The following is a 13,986-nucleotide window of genomic DNA, read 5'->3' on the forward strand; positions in this document are numbered from 1 at the left end:
TGAACTTCACAATGTGCTCAATTCCTGGCCTTCCTACTACGGGAGCAGAATTACCGATTCTCATCACAAGGGTTAGCCCAAAGCCCAATTATGGTCTTGTGGAATTCTGGGTAAACCTGGATGATGGAAGGAAGCATGTTTATGAGCAGATGAGAAAAGACATTCAGAGTCCTGGAAGGAAGTTTAATGGATCAGAAGGCAAACCAGAGGACCTTTGTCTGGTCCGCATCATTGACACGTGGCACAGAACTCGGATTGTGTCCATTCAAAATGAAAGTTACAATGTTTTTCTCATTGACCAGGGAAGGCTCCATATCACCAGGGGTGACGCCTTAGCATGGGGCCAGCGTGACGTTTTTCTATTCCCTCCTGAAATTGAAATGTGTATCCTTGCAAACGTCGTCTCTCTGGAAAACAACTGGCCTGAAAGGGCTGCAAGGTTCTTAAACTCGCTGCCTGGCAATAAGTGCAAGGGGCTGGTTCAACAAGTACTGATGCCAGACCGGGTCATTCTCCTGGATATACCAGTTGTTTCCAGGCACATTTGCAAACGTGGATTGGCAAAGAAGATATCGGGAGACGAGTTTAAAACGCTTGTATTGAAATGTCTGCGATTACCCAAAGGAGAGGATTTAGAGCCGTACCCCAAGCCGCGTGATTGTAACCTGACTAGTGGTTGCATGCTGGAGGAATGTCACGGGTACTTTTACCCGGAACTTTTGACAGACGCTCTCGACACTGTTGTTGTTGCAGAGATAAATAATCCGCTAAATATTTTTTGTAAGATCTTAATTTTTTCCAAGGCCTTGAAGGTGTTATCGGCACAGATCCAGCAGCATTATGAAGAGCGCTCAGATTTTGCAGGGCCGCCGCCGCCGCAGACCCCTGGGGTTCCATGTGCTGCTAAAAGCGTGAACGGCAGGTGGCATCGCTCGTTGCTGAAGCAAAACATTACCTCCGACGGTGCTGTAGAAGTCCTGCATGTGGATGAAGGAAGAACTGAATTGGTCCAAGCTGGAGACATCAAAGCGCTGGATGGAAAATTCCTGCGAATGCCAGTTGTCACATATCGCTGTTCTCTGGATGGGCTGAAAGATACAGGAGCAGTTTGGACTGCAGACCAGACTAATTACTTGAAATCGCTACTCCAGCATCGTACTGTTGTTGCAAGCTTTAACCGCTACGATACAACTCGAGATGTCTATGCTGTGACTCTGTATGCAGATAGTGCTGTGTGCATAAACAGTTGTTTTATGGAGCGGGAAGGACTTCCATACTCGTCGAATGAAAGCGATTCAAGTACTTCCAATGGCTCCATTTCCTCATTTCTCCATTCACATTGGACCAAGCAATGCAGGAACGAACAAAGCAAAGCCAACTCAGATGTTGGATTATTTGAGGAAACTTTGCCAAGCCCAACAAACCAAGCAATCACTGACAGGATAGACCATGTGACCATGTCTGTTGTCCATTATCTTGATGCTAAAGATGGTTTAAATGTTCCAGACCAATTAGTACAGAGCAGTGAGCATCAAACAACGGACATCTCTGCGCCAGAAGCTCAGCGATGTGTGCCAAGCCCTCCTCAAGCCCCATCAGATGCATTCAGGTACTCCGGATTCAACATTGAGGTGGGTGGAAGAGAAAAGGTATCCATAACCTGTTCAGAGAATGTCCATCATTTTTGCTGCCACTTGGACAAGAATTCAGATTTATTTGAAAGCGTTATAGCGAATGTTACTCAATTCACTGGCCAGCCACAACACACCGATCACCCTCTTGGACTCGATAGCATTTGCTTTTCTAAGTACACTGACAATAAATGGCATAGAGGTCAAGTAGTTGAAAAGTCTACAAAACGTCTGGTGCATTTTGTGGACTATGGTCATGCCCTCGTTGTGAAAGACTCTGATATTTGCCCCATTCCAACCGAAGCAAGTCTTGCGAGGTCTATTCCTGTGCAAGCTGTTCAACTTGGACTGTTCAATGTACCTGAAGAGGTGCCACCAGAGGTCAACCAGTGGTTTAACCGACATGCTATTGGAAATAGTTTTACCATTTCTGTGGTTGCAAAAGGGGAAGAAGGAAAGCTATTTGTTGAACTACTGGACGGAACGCTAAACGTAAATGTGAAAATCAGGGAGATGGTGCGTGAAAGAATTACGAGTTTTGTTGGGGAGTCTAAACGACTGCACCCGAGCAGCTCCGAATGTGCTAACATTCCAAATGAGGACGGCTTGATGCAAGAGGTTGTGAATACATTGGTGGCAATGAAGACGGCAGAACAAAATATCAACAGCGGCAGCAGAGTGTCAGCTGGAGCTGAGCTGAAGATCAGTTCACAAGATGAGTTCATGAAATATGAAAAGACTCTGGATGAGGGAAGAAAACTGGATGTCATCCCTGAGGAAGGACGCGAGTTGCCCGAGACTTTCATAGATGGTGCTTGCAGTTATTCAGAAGTGTTGGACATTTCCTTTCCTTGCCGCGAGGGAAATGTGAAAACCTGCACGTACAAGACGCCAAACATTTCTCTAAACAAGGCAGAGGAAGTTTATGCTTCCTGCATTGTTGGTCCGCAATACTTTTGGTGTCAGTACAGCAACACCAAGGATCTGGACATGGTGTCGACACTTTCTCAAGAGGTTGGACAAGCAAGACCGGATATGCTATTCACAAAGACTTTGGCTCCTGGCAGTCCATGTCTTGCGCTTTTTTCCGATGACGACCAGTGGTATCGAGCTCAGGTTATTCAGATAGCTGATGATATAATCCATGTTTTTTTTATTGACTATGGAAATGAGTCTGATGTTGACATCAAGAATGTGAAACCGCTACCTCAGTGTCTTCTCAGCGTGGCTCCTCAGGCATTTTTGTGTTCTTTGAATGGGTTTGATGAATGCAAGGGCTCCTGGGATGAGAACAGTTATGATGAGATCTATGCTCTATTGATTGATAAACCACTGAGAGTAAAAGTGCTGGATATGAAAGAAAGTTCAAAGATCATGGCTCCTGAATATGCAGTCCAAATAGAGTGTGAAAATGGAGTTGTAAATGATGCAATGCTGAAGTACTGGAAACCAGCTGCCAAAGAAAATCTTTTGATTGAAATCCCCGCAGAGAAATCACTCCAGAGCGAAGAAACAGAGTTCAACAAGACAACTCTAAGATTTTCTGAAAGAAACGGGAGCACTTGCGAGGACGACAACCCAAACATGTCCAAAAGGAAAAAGGAGGTGCTTTACGCTTCTTGTATTGTGGGTCCCCATTTCTTCTGGTGTCAGTATGACAACGCAGACGTACTCGAAAAAGTCTCAAGGCTTGCTCAGGAGGCAGGACAAGCCCAGCAGGACTCAACATTCCCAGAGACGCTTGATCCTGGCAGCTCATGCCTTGCTATGTTTTCCTCTGACAGCCAGTGGTATCGAGCTCTAGTAATGAGCAGAACTGACAACTTGTTCAATGTAGTGTTTATTGATTATGGAAATGAGTCTGCTGTTGACATCGAGCATGTGAGACCACTGCCTCAGAGCCTGCTGGATATAGCTTCCCAAGCCTTTTTGTGCTCTTTGAATGGATTTGATGAGTCCCAGGGCTGCTGGGATGACAAAGTTTACGATGACTTCTACAATCTACTGGTTGACAAACCTCTCAGTCTGACAGTGATCAACACGGGTTCAGCACACAATTCAGATGTTGGAGTTCCTCAGTATTCAGTTGAAATCGAGTGTGAGGGTGAAATCTTGAATACATTGATGGAGAAATATTGGAAATAACTTGAACAAGGCCACGGCTTGGAGGAAAGTCTGAAATCAGGTGAGCAAACCCTTTATACTGGGTGAATTATTTTTTTCTTTATTGCTGATTTGGCCACCTTGACGAGAATTAACCCCTTTCTTGTAAATAAAAATCAAAGCAAAAAAAAAAACTAATTTGATGTAATATGTGAAGTTTTCTGTTTTGAAAACTAAAAGAATAAGAGGACTTTTAAATGTTATGTTTGTGATCTAATTATTATTTGTATTTTTCCTGCAGTTGTGGACATGGATACATGGCCGTGTGCAAATCAAGCTGGGGCAGAACCGTGTTGAACTCTGATTAGAAATTGTGCGTTTGTCTTGTTTCAAATTTTACCATGTAAGTTTGCCAACTAAATGAAATGAAGCTTGTAATGTGGATAATTTGTCAATAAAGATGATATAATGCTCGCATGGCTGTATGAGATGTGATTTTAATTGTATGTATTTAAAATCTTCCATCAAGATTATATTTTCACTCATTTCAGTATATATTAAATTGCTCCAAAAGGTTTATTTTATTTTTTTACGCAAATGAAAAAAGAATGACGACACGAATAAAGCTTTAAAAAAAAAAAAAAAAAGGTTGGCCATCGGCTCCGTCTTCGTCTCCTAGCACCGACGTGACAACATGACAGAATTGCACCAGGCTGCAGCAGCGGGTGATTTCGATCAAGTCGAGGAAATTCTGGTAAAAAATCAATGCAATCCGAACCACCGAGACGTGGACTGGAGCTTCAAGACGCCTCTTCACTGGGCAGCGGAGAAAGGTAGGAGAAAAAGGCCAGCACACCTTCAGGTGGTGAATATATAACCTCCTTTTATTGGTAATAAATATACTAAAGTGAGTTTAATATTGAACAAACTATTCTAATTTAATGATCAGTCAGCCTATCCATTTAAAAATATCTCCACATGACTATGGTGGGAATGAAGGATAATTAAGATGTGTGCTTTTCAAATGCTCAGAATTGAATTGAACACACAACTACATTCTTCTGTAGTTTAAACTTGTTTTACTGAAGTACAGCATCAGAAGCATACATTTAGAGGATTCATTTGCTCAAAGTTTTTTTTTTTTTAATGATAAATTTTGGATGAGAGGTTACAACTTGTCTTGAGATCAGCTTCTTGAGTTACAACCCGACACGTCATCCAGTTTAATGTGAGCAGCAGGGCAGAAGCGATACCACACCGTAGAAGGCAGAAACACGAGCGTGTTACAGTAGTAAATACTTTTTTTTGTCCTCTTCTCAAATGCGTGTGTATGGAAATGTGATGCAAGATTGTATAAGTCATTTTGAGACACCTTAAAATGACCGTATGATTAAATGATTGGCCAAGCTTGAGCTGTTTTCATTCCTTTGTGACTTTATTTTTTAAATATTTCTCATTTTGTGAAAGCTTTTGACAGTTTTCCCCCCATCTTTTCCACAGGTCATACGGAAACAGTCCGGCTCCTCATTGAGCATGGAGCCAGGGCCTGTCTGCGGACGGAGCATGGATGGACCGCTGCACACTTTGCTGCAGAGTCTGGCCGGCTGGCTGTGTTGAGGCTGCTGCACTCCTGCCATGCTCCTCTGGATAAGGAGGACTGCTGTGGCGACAAACCAGCACGAATAGCTGAAATATACGGACACCAGGACTGTTTCCAGTTCCTTAAAAAGTGTGACACGAAGGACATTTTTCCACTTATGGCATTTTGTAAAATTGTAATTTCTGTGTCAGATCATATTTAAAATGTTCAACCTTTATATATTCGTTTAACAAGTAAACTGTGTGTTTCAGAGCAGAAATTGAGTGCCAGGCCTACCGCAAGATGGCAGCAGAAAAAGGGACTTCACTGGACGAGTCGGACGAGGAGTGGGCAGAAATGACCAAAGAGAAGGAAAACATGGACTCTAAAAGCGACTCTCAGACGTAGGCCCGACTCACGCTGACTTTGAACTGAGCATTAGGACAATTAAAAAAACATGTAAGATGCAGTATCATTTAAACTACATTTGACATTCATGTTACATATATCGAGCTACATTTACATTAAGAACTCGGCTTGAACTTTGTTCCTGCAAAAGCAGTAGAATCAGAAGGAAGTCTTTGTGCTTCTGTGGCTTCAAGGGTAAAACTTGCTAATATTTCCCTCTTTAAAGTTGGTCGAGGGTTAAGGAATGATGTCTAGACTGGATTCCCTTGTGACAAAGCTGCACCAGTGATTTTGTTCTGTCACTCTGCTGTGCTGTCTGTATGTCTTATAGTGCTTGTGCAAAGAGATATACCCTTGTTAAATAAATTAAACATTGTGAAAAGAAATAGTAAACCCACATATGCTTTATTAAATTACTAAGCAGAAATGTGTTGAAAAAAATACATAACATTCCATTACAGATTCATAATGTTTTTCTATTCAACTCACTGGGATGGTTTTATAGATATATTTCACCAACTGTGACTTATTATAAATAGTTTTACAGAAAACACCAAAATAAAGTAGAAAATTTAATAGAATGTAAAAGTTAAAAAATGATCCTCATAAATAGTGCATTCTGTCGATCCATGGGAAATTTATTTCTCAATCTGAGGTAAATATATTTGTTCACAACATTTTTTTCTTTCTTTTTTACAAAAACAAGTCAATTTGCACATGAAAATCTTGACGTAAACAGCATGAGATGACAAACATATGCAAATAAAAGTTGTGTTACTGTATGAAGTTGATCGATAAAGACAATTCCTTCGTTCCAAGGCATTGTGTCGAGATGTTTCAACAGGAAATCAAATGACCGTTTCCCACTCCACCATAGAAGTGTGCGTCTCAGGTCCGTCTCCTGTTGGGAAGGCCGAGCCGTTCATTCCTTTGTGCTGCGAGGCTCGTTTTGGTTGTTGGAAGCCCTAAAAAGACAATAATAAATGAGCTTGAACTCCTCCTCAGGACCCAAACGTGATCCTCCGCAAACAAAACGTGGCAGAAGACTAAAACCCATTCCTCCATCTCCATCCTTACCTTTTTGACCGCACTGTGCCAATACTGCTGCTTGTACAGGTATAATGTTTATTATGTTTTACCAACTCAAGCTACAGGTGCGACTAGTCTTGACCAAGGTGCTGGACTAACTTGACTTAGCAAGATTTGAGTTGGCCTTTAATTAAATGCTTGATTTTACTTACAGTTGGGCAGCAGAGCTTGTTTTTGAGACATTCAGGTATAAAATAATGCAGCTTCCTCATCAATGGGTAGGTTGTGCCTGGGGTCACCTCTTCTTCTTTCATTGGACCTAAAACACATTTGATTTTTTTCTTTTATTTAGCATTTTAAAGCTTGAAATGAAACATTCTGGGGCACAAGTGGACATGTAAGAACTAGCTACCCGTCAGAAAGCTGATGACCAGGCCTATCAGAACGACGGCGACGCAGCTGAAGCCGCTGTACCACATGTAGGACAGGGAATAAAATCTCTGCAGTCCAGACAGTCGGCTAAAGAGAAAAGAGAGGTCAAATAACGTGTGAAATGAGTGCTTTCAAGTCTAAAGTCGTCACGTCACTGTTCCCGGCACCTCAGAGTGGCGTCGCTGAGTGCGTTCTGAATGCTACCGGTTGTGTTGGCCGACAGTAGGCTGCTTCTGCAACCGTGTGGCAGCGGACTCGGGCTGGAAGTTCGAGTGATTATGCTGCCAATGCCAACCCAGAAAGCCAGAGCCAGACCAGCCCCCAGACCCGTCACGGCCCCCTGGTGACCACAGAAAAACACTTTGAATGCTCCACATGTTTGCCTGACCCATCCCTCCAAGACATTTTGCAGAAATCAGTTCTGTCGTTCTCAGAAACTCCCTTTATATGGAGCCACAGAATAACTCGACGCTGTCTTTCCTGAACCGTGTTAAATTCTATGGGTTTGTCGTGTGTGTAAACATACTGGAAAAACTAATCAAGCAACCACAATCATGGCTGAAAACCATAACCAGAGGCAACTTCATGACAGGTCTCGCTGGTGACGCCACTTACGGTGCTGTTGGCCGACGGGAAGAATATCCCAAGACAAAACAAACCAAGAATAGGACCGCCGACCACCCCGAAGATTTTCAAAGCCACCTGCAGTTCAAACATACGTGAAAATAAAGCCAGACGTGATGGTTGTTATTTATCAAACAGCTCACCTGTAGAATGGAATCGCCCAGGAGGTGAGTGAGGTAGGCCATGGCCAGACACAGCAGCCCGTATGACATCGCTAATGGAGGAGACACAAGCTAAAAAAATCATGTCGATGTCACACGGCTCCGTATCGAACGCTGAATGTTAAGCCTCAGGGAGACAACCTAAGGTTTTGGACAGCAGGGTCGCTCTCTTCTCCGTCATGACAGGGAAATAGGGTTTAACGATGTCTTCCATTGTCACAGTGGCCAAAGAGTTAAACGCAGAAGAGATGGTGCTGCAAAGGACGAGAGGAACGCATGCACCATTAACGACATCATTCAGTACACAAACTAACAGTCCAAAACTGCCTTTGTTGATACTCTTCCACAAAGGTTTTGATGTATGGATCGAAGGAGATGTATGAATTTGACTCGAGAGCCCTTGAGGTGACCTGCGCTCATTTGGGGATGACGACTTGGTGCAGGATATGCTGCAATACGTAGAGTACCGTACATACTACCATAGTACTCAGTTTACTTTTAATCCGCTCCATTCAAGTTACTGCAATACAAATTCAATACTTTATTTATCTAAGATCAAGGACTTTTACATTGCTTTATGGAAAAAAAAATATATTTAAATGTGAAAACTTGTGCTCCACCCCAGTTTAAGGACTCAATAGCGACACCTAGTGGTGATACGTGACACACAGATTGAACATAATGCGACTGAGGGAAGTGTCCAACCTGAGAGCCGCACTGAACAAACATGCGATAAACAGTCCAGGCAGTCCGGGAAGTCCTTGCAGCATATCCATCACAAAGTATATCACCATCTGTAGAAAAATGTCACTCTCATTTTTACTGTGAACTCTTTGATGCCAGAATAAAACGCTTGAACTTTAAACTCGCCGCATCGCTTGAAGAGGCGCCCAGCTTGTGGGAGTGATCCTCTCCACAGTAGCGCGCAAACATGACCAATCCCATCACGCAGCTCAGAGCCAGCGCCAGCTGCAGGCATGGAAACACCATGTAGCAGGACCTGCACACAACTTATGATGTGTGGTCTGCGTTTGCTTTCTGCGCGCTAAAATGTTTTACGATCTTGTTGAAAACAAAACGATGAACAACATCTTGAGCACCTGATGGCTTCTTTCTCGGTGCGCGAGCTGAGATATCTTTGGACCTGCGCCTGGTTCACGCCGTACAAGGACAGCATGAGGAAGATGCCACCAACGCCCAGAGTCCAGAAGGTGTGTCTCTCCGTAGGATCTGGGTTTAGGCTGAACGCAGCACAGAAAACAAGAAATAAATACAATCACTGCAAAATAAAATGTAATAAATACGTACAAGTACTCCCACACCCAGGGAGTAAAACTGGAATCATTTACCTCCACTCACGGAGGTCAGATTCATCAGCACAGTAACAGTGGCTGTTTAACCAAAGACCACAACTCCCATGATCCCATGAGTATGGGCCATTACATTTGGAATGACATCCTGAGGAAGGTGAAATGTGAGTATTACAACGCAAAGGTTTCCATACCTCACCTGAGAGACTCTAATCTCCATGAAACGTGCTCCCTGCAGATGCGTCCCACTTAATAAATGAATAAATGCCGTTACGTTCTCGGACTCACTCCAGAGCAGCGATGCGTTTTCCTTCCCAGACTTTCCTCCAGACCTCAGACGTCCCTCCACTCTGCTGCACGCCCACCACAATGACAGCCAGCTGTCCTGCAAACATCACCAGAGTCTGGAACACGTCTGTCCAGATGACGGCCTTCAACCCCCCCTGTCAAGAGAAGATTCAGGAATTCACACAATGCTTACGATTACAGGCCTTCGTTCAAAACGCTGCACTTCTGTTTACATTTAAGCTTTACTTTAACGCCAAAACATTCGATCACTTTGGCCGGCCCACCCACTCACCAGTGTTGTGTATAATGTGCAAACTAGTCCAGTGGCCAGCACGACTCCCCACAACTCAAATCCAGTAACTGAAAGGCAATAAAGAAAGTCGTTAAACCGCAGGAATCATCCATCCAGAGTCAAATATAGGAACTTTTCATACCTTTATTTAGTGCAAATGCAGGCGTGTATACACAAACTCCCATATAGATGACCTGTCACAGAGTAAAAGACAATTTATGGGCAATAGCACAACAACAAAAAAAGATCAATTAGTTCCATATATGTTTTGCCATAAATTAGACATTTGTGGAGAAAGAGCCCCGTCATCAGATCGGTGCAGGAAGCTGCAGATACCCCGACTTTAGACACTGGAATCGAATTGGGAGTTTGGTGAAGTGTTACACCCACCATCTGAAAGATGAAGGTCACCGTCCCACAAACGCGCACGGGCTTGCTGAAGCGCATTTCAAGGTACTGTGAAACAAAGCAGCGAGGGAACCATTAGAACTTCATTTCAAACCTGGAGACTAAACTGCTCCCTGTTACCTGGTAGACACTGGAGAGCTGAAGGCGGTAAAACACTGGAATGAAAACATGAGTCGGAATGAGGAGGCCCAGAATGTAGGCGCAGCCTATGAACCAGTACTGCGTCCCGTGAGTGTAGATTTCGGCCGGTACGCCTATGATTGCCACAGCAGACTGGAACGAAGCAACGAGCGAAAGCGAAACAGGAAGACAAGTCATGCTCCTGTCTGCCATCAAGAACTCCCTCGTGGTCCGCTGACGGCCTCCCGACAGGGCGTGGTACAACCCGATGGCTAAGGAGGCGGCCAGCAGGAGCGCAAACACCACATAGTCTGCGGCTGCAAAGTGCTTCTGCTGGGATGGATCCATCTTCTTCGAGTCTCTGCTGCAGGTGGAGAGAGTTTTTTTTGTTCTCCTGCAAATCACACTGTCAGACGGGTGGAAGAAATCTTCATCTGCTTCTGCACCCACCGGGCAGGAGAGTCCAGCAAAACCTGAAGACAAATACAGCGAATAAATACGTGTGAGGGGAAAATACACCTTCCTGACCCTCATCCAACAGAGAAGGTGAACTCCTCACTGCTGTCGGTAACAGATAACAGCCCACTGCTGTTGATAACAGAGCGGAACTGCCACATAATAACGTCATACACTTCAGAGGTCACACAGAATGTTTACATTCCATGCTTGTGTTGATTCTAAGATACCGATACTGCTTTAGAAATGGGGGACTAGACTAGAGGACCTGCTAGACCGGCATCTCCTGCCCGTACTACCTCTGAGGCTGCTTGTTGCGATTCCAAGAAAAATAAAGATAAAAAATACGGGGACAGAGACGTGACCCTGAGTTTGGATACTACTTTCTGTTTTCTTTTCTATAAATCTACTAATTCCTTCCTAGAAACCCCAAAAGCAACCAAATGGGACAGCAACAAACCAAATAGTAGTTGTAAGTTGTACAGGAATGCGATGTTTACTACAATTATAATAGAGTCTGCTGCCTTAACTTACCTTCCAAACATATTCGTGCTCTCCAGAGTTTCTTCACGCGCAAAACTTTGCGTCATGAGCGCCTCGCATGTACGGTTTCAGTGCTGATTGGCTGTTTTGTCCGCGCGATGGCTCTGCGTGCAACCAATCAGATGATGTTCCGGTTGGGACAATGCTGGAGAGATATCGTAGTCAGACAAGAGCCCAAAATAAAACAGTTTTAAGATCTTATCGGCCGATATGTGTTAACATGCTGGATATCGATCGATCGATCGATCCCTACTATATGAGGAGGATGCACAAACTGAGGCAGCCTCACCTTTTACTCACTTGATATCTGTGCGGCTCGCAGTCAGCGTCGCCATGCTGTTTGTTTACTGGCACGCGTTCCAGAACGCTACGTGTCTTTATTGAAACAAAGATGAATTAATTAATATAACAAGTTCGTCCACTATTAGATTTGTAATTACGTGGTTTTATGTATTATTATTTTTAGCTTAATCGGCATTAAATAAACATTCCCTTACAGGTTAAAACCATCCGTGCCAATGTGATCGCAAAGTATTCTGAATCTCCTTCCGGGTTCGAGCGGGTGGGCGGGGCTGTGCGTGATGACGCAGGAGCCGCCAAATTCCGAAAAGCTTGTAGCATCTTTTCGCTGAGGAGTTTCCGTAGAAAACACGGAGAAAATATTAGAAAATAAGGACAAATACGTGCGAAACATGGAGGCGGCGTCTGCGAAAGGTGAGCAGAACTGTTGCTACGTAGCTTCCTCACTGCTAGCTAGCTAATAAAGGAGGTTGTTGTGGTGCACCGTTAGCTAAGATGCTAATTGCTACGTGGTCTCCCGCAGGCGTCATCGGCCATCTGACTCTGCTGGAAGCTAAAGCCAGAAGCCGTGAAGTTCAACCCGAGCAACGGAGCAGCGTGAGCGGACTGAGGGCCAAAGTGAAGGCGCTGACTGCCCAGAGAGATCGCCTGAAGGCCGAGATAGAGACGTACAAGGTGGGGGTGACGTCATGGTGAACCAATAAACATTTATGGCGGAGGAGGAGGTTGTAAAGATGAAGAACATAAAGCATTACGAATGATGACATGAGTATATATAAAATAAGAACTCTGTCGCTAACTAGCAGCGCTTGTGTTTGTCGGTTTCACAGAAGCTGCAGAAAATAAGGTCCGTAATGGACGAAGAAGAGGAGGACATGGACGAAGACTCTGAGAACTCCGAGCTCCTGCGGCTGATGGCCAGACACGAACAGCTGAAAGACCTTCTGTACGCTCATCGCCTCATTGGTACTCGAAGCGTGTTGCTTTGCCGATTGTGCACGCGATCGCCCGCGCGCAGTTTGTAACGCCGTTCAAACGCTCTGACGTCACCAGGCCGGTACGACCTCGTGACGACTCATCAAGGCCAAGGGCTGTGCGTTTCTCTGCCGACCTGCTACCAGGGCGTTTTGTTGGAGACCTACAACCTGGAGATAGACCTGAAGCCCACGCTGAGGATCGCTCGTCACAACGTCCCCCCGTTCATTCCCCTGAAGAGCCTGGAGGAACGGAGCGGCCTTCGGACGGACCCGAGGGCCTTTCTGGACCTCCTCGGGCGACATCTGAACGCCTTCGTCGGACGCAAGCAACAGCTGAAGTTCGTGAAGGTGCCGTCGTGTTTTTTTTTTATTACACAAAATCTATTCAATGCGTGCGACATTTCCAACCAGCGCGCTCCCCCTCCCCCTCGTCGGTAGGAACTCCACCCGTCTGTGGAAGTGGCGGAGAGTAACATGTTGTGCTCCAAACTGGTGATGATATTCGCCGCGCCTGCGGGGAAGAAAGCTGTCCTCTGCTCGCTGGACTACACCGACCACGCCAGATGTCTACCCACAGGAGTCCGCGTGGAGTCGGAGGGTAGGAGTTTCTGACGTTGCTCCTCTGGCTACATTACTCTGACGTAGACGCAGGTTTTTGTTTGATCGACTTGTGGCCAAATCGCTCAGGACAGCTGTCAACACCGGAACTGAACAAAATGTTTTTTTTTTTGTTTGTTTTTGTTTGTTTTTTTTGCAGACGAATCTCTTCTTGATTCTTCATCGTGGAAGAAAGTCCATGGGCTCCTGATGGAGACTCCTGTGCACCAGGTTTTGATAACCATGAAGAAGATGAAGATTATTGTGTGATTTCTTCAGAAAATAAATCAATAAATGTTTTACATTTTATTGTAAAACATGTGCACTGTCATTGTTTTCCTACTGAAACACAGCCGGGTAAGCCTCTAGCTGGTTCTAACAGAATGTCACCTTTCCGGTTCCTTTACGGAGGGACCCATGCGTCTTTTGTCCTTGAGTTTTTCCACAAAGGCTGCCACCCTCTCGTGTAAAGCTTCCCTCTGAAGCTGGCGCAGCCTCTCCAGCTCCTCCCGGGCTCTCTGCTGTTGTCGACGGAGCTCCTTTTCTGATATTGAGTCAATTTTTGCGATTTCTTTCATCTGCATGAGAGAAACGCTGCTCTGGATGTTGCCTCTGTGTCTCACGGGTGCTGATATGGATCGACTGTGGTCAGATCCCCTGTTGTGGTGCTGGGATACGCCGGAGTAAAATCTTCTGCCATTGGATGTTTGGATCCCTCTGAAGTGCGA

General features: G+C 44.8%; 4 protein-coding genes across 5 annotated transcripts; 3 read left to right on the plus strand and 1 right to left on the minus strand.

Moving 5' to 3' along the window:
* Positions 1-11: 11 nt before the first annotated feature.
* Positions 12-3,776, plus strand: si:ch211-189e2.3 (tudor domain-containing 6). The gene is made up of 2 exons (XM_068752132.1): positions 12-1,299; positions 1,591-3,776. The coding sequence occupies exons 1-2, from the start codon at positions 12-14 to the stop codon at positions 3,774-3,776; spliced, it is 3,474 nt and encodes a 1,157-aa protein (XP_068608233.1).
* A 652-nt stretch (positions 3,777-4,428) lies between these two features.
* On the plus strand, positions 4,429-5,748 carry LOC137908009 (ankyrin repeat domain-containing protein 66). The gene is given in 3 exon segments (XM_068752372.1): positions 4,429-4,567; positions 5,235-5,463; positions 5,586-5,748. Coding segments are annotated over 3 exon segments (531 nt in total).
* Positions 5,749-6,203: 455 nt separating this feature from the next.
* On the minus strand, positions 6,204-10,733 carry LOC137907399 (sodium-dependent multivitamin transporter-like). Its single transcript, XM_068751729.1, has 15 exons — positions 10,386-10,733; positions 10,248-10,313; positions 10,000-10,051; positions 9,858-9,925; positions 9,566-9,720; positions 9,068-9,208; positions 8,838-8,967; positions 8,673-8,761; positions 8,109-8,221; positions 7,950-8,020; positions 7,798-7,884; positions 7,350-7,522; positions 7,163-7,269; positions 6,963-7,069; positions 6,204-6,686 (listed from the first exon to the last, which is right to left on the minus strand). The coding sequence occupies exons 1-15, from the start codon at positions 10,731-10,733 to the stop codon at positions 6,570-6,572; spliced, it is 1,824 nt and encodes a 607-aa protein (XP_068607830.1). The 3' UTR covers positions 6,204-6,569.
* A 1,228-nt stretch (positions 10,734-11,961) lies between these two features.
* Positions 11,962-13,546, plus strand: cenpo (centromere protein O). 2 transcript variants are annotated; one of them, XM_068752323.1, is made up of 6 exons: positions 11,962-12,098; positions 12,208-12,359; positions 12,515-12,650; positions 12,738-13,009; positions 13,100-13,259; positions 13,419-13,546. In XM_068752323.1, the coding sequence occupies exons 1-6, from the start codon at positions 12,077-12,079 to the stop codon at positions 13,526-13,528; spliced, it is 852 nt and encodes a 283-aa protein (XP_068608424.1). In that variant the 5' UTR covers positions 11,962-12,076; the 3' UTR covers positions 13,529-13,546. The 2 variants fall into 2 exon arrangements, with proteins under 2 accessions (XP_068608424.1, XP_068608425.1); XM_068752324.1 differs by having other exon boundaries at positions 12,515-12,630; positions 12,738-12,999.
* Positions 13,547-13,986: the final 440 nt, after the last annotated feature.

The sequence above is a fragment of the Brachionichthys hirsutus genome, chromosome 18 (genome assembly GCF_040956055.1).
Source record: "Brachionichthys hirsutus isolate HB-005 chromosome 18, CSIRO-AGI_Bhir_v1, whole genome shotgun sequence".
NCBI lineage: Eukaryota > Metazoa > Chordata > Actinopteri > Lophiiformes > Brachionichthyidae > Brachionichthys > Brachionichthys hirsutus.

Excerpts from the sequence above, each read along its gene's own strand:
- LOC137907399 (XM_068751729.1), bottom strand. The coding sequence starts at position 10,733 with ATGGATCCATCCCAGCAGAAGCACTTTGCAGCCGCAGACTATGTGGTG. Across the intron at positions 8,222-8,672 it reads TTGTTCAGTGCGGCTCTCAG|CACCATCTCTTCTGCGTTTA; the intron begins GTTGGACACTTC and ends CGTCCTTTGCAG. Across the intron at positions 7,270-7,349 it reads CTCAGCGACGCCACTCTGAG|CCGACTGTCTGGACTGCAGA; the intron begins GTGCCGGGAACA and ends TTTTCTCTTTAG.
- cenpo (XM_068752323.1), top strand. The coding sequence starts at position 12,077 with ATGGAGGCGGCGTCTGCGAAAG. Across the intron at positions 12,099-12,207 it reads GGAGGCGGCGTCTGCGAAAG|GCGTCATCGGCCATCTGACT; the intron begins GTGAGCAGAACT and ends GGTCTCCCGCAG. Across the intron at positions 12,651-12,737 it reads GTACGCTCATCGCCTCATTG|GCCGGTACGACCTCGTGACG; the intron begins GTACTCGAAGCG and ends TGACGTCACCAG.
- si:ch211-189e2.3 (XM_068752132.1), top strand. The coding sequence starts at position 12 with ATGTGCTCAATTCCTGGCCTTCCTACTACGGGAGCAGAATTACCGATT. Across the intron at positions 1,300-1,590 it reads GTCGAATGAAAGCGATTCAA|CCCCATCAGATGCATTCAGG; the intron begins GTACTTCCAATG and ends GCCCTCCTCAAG.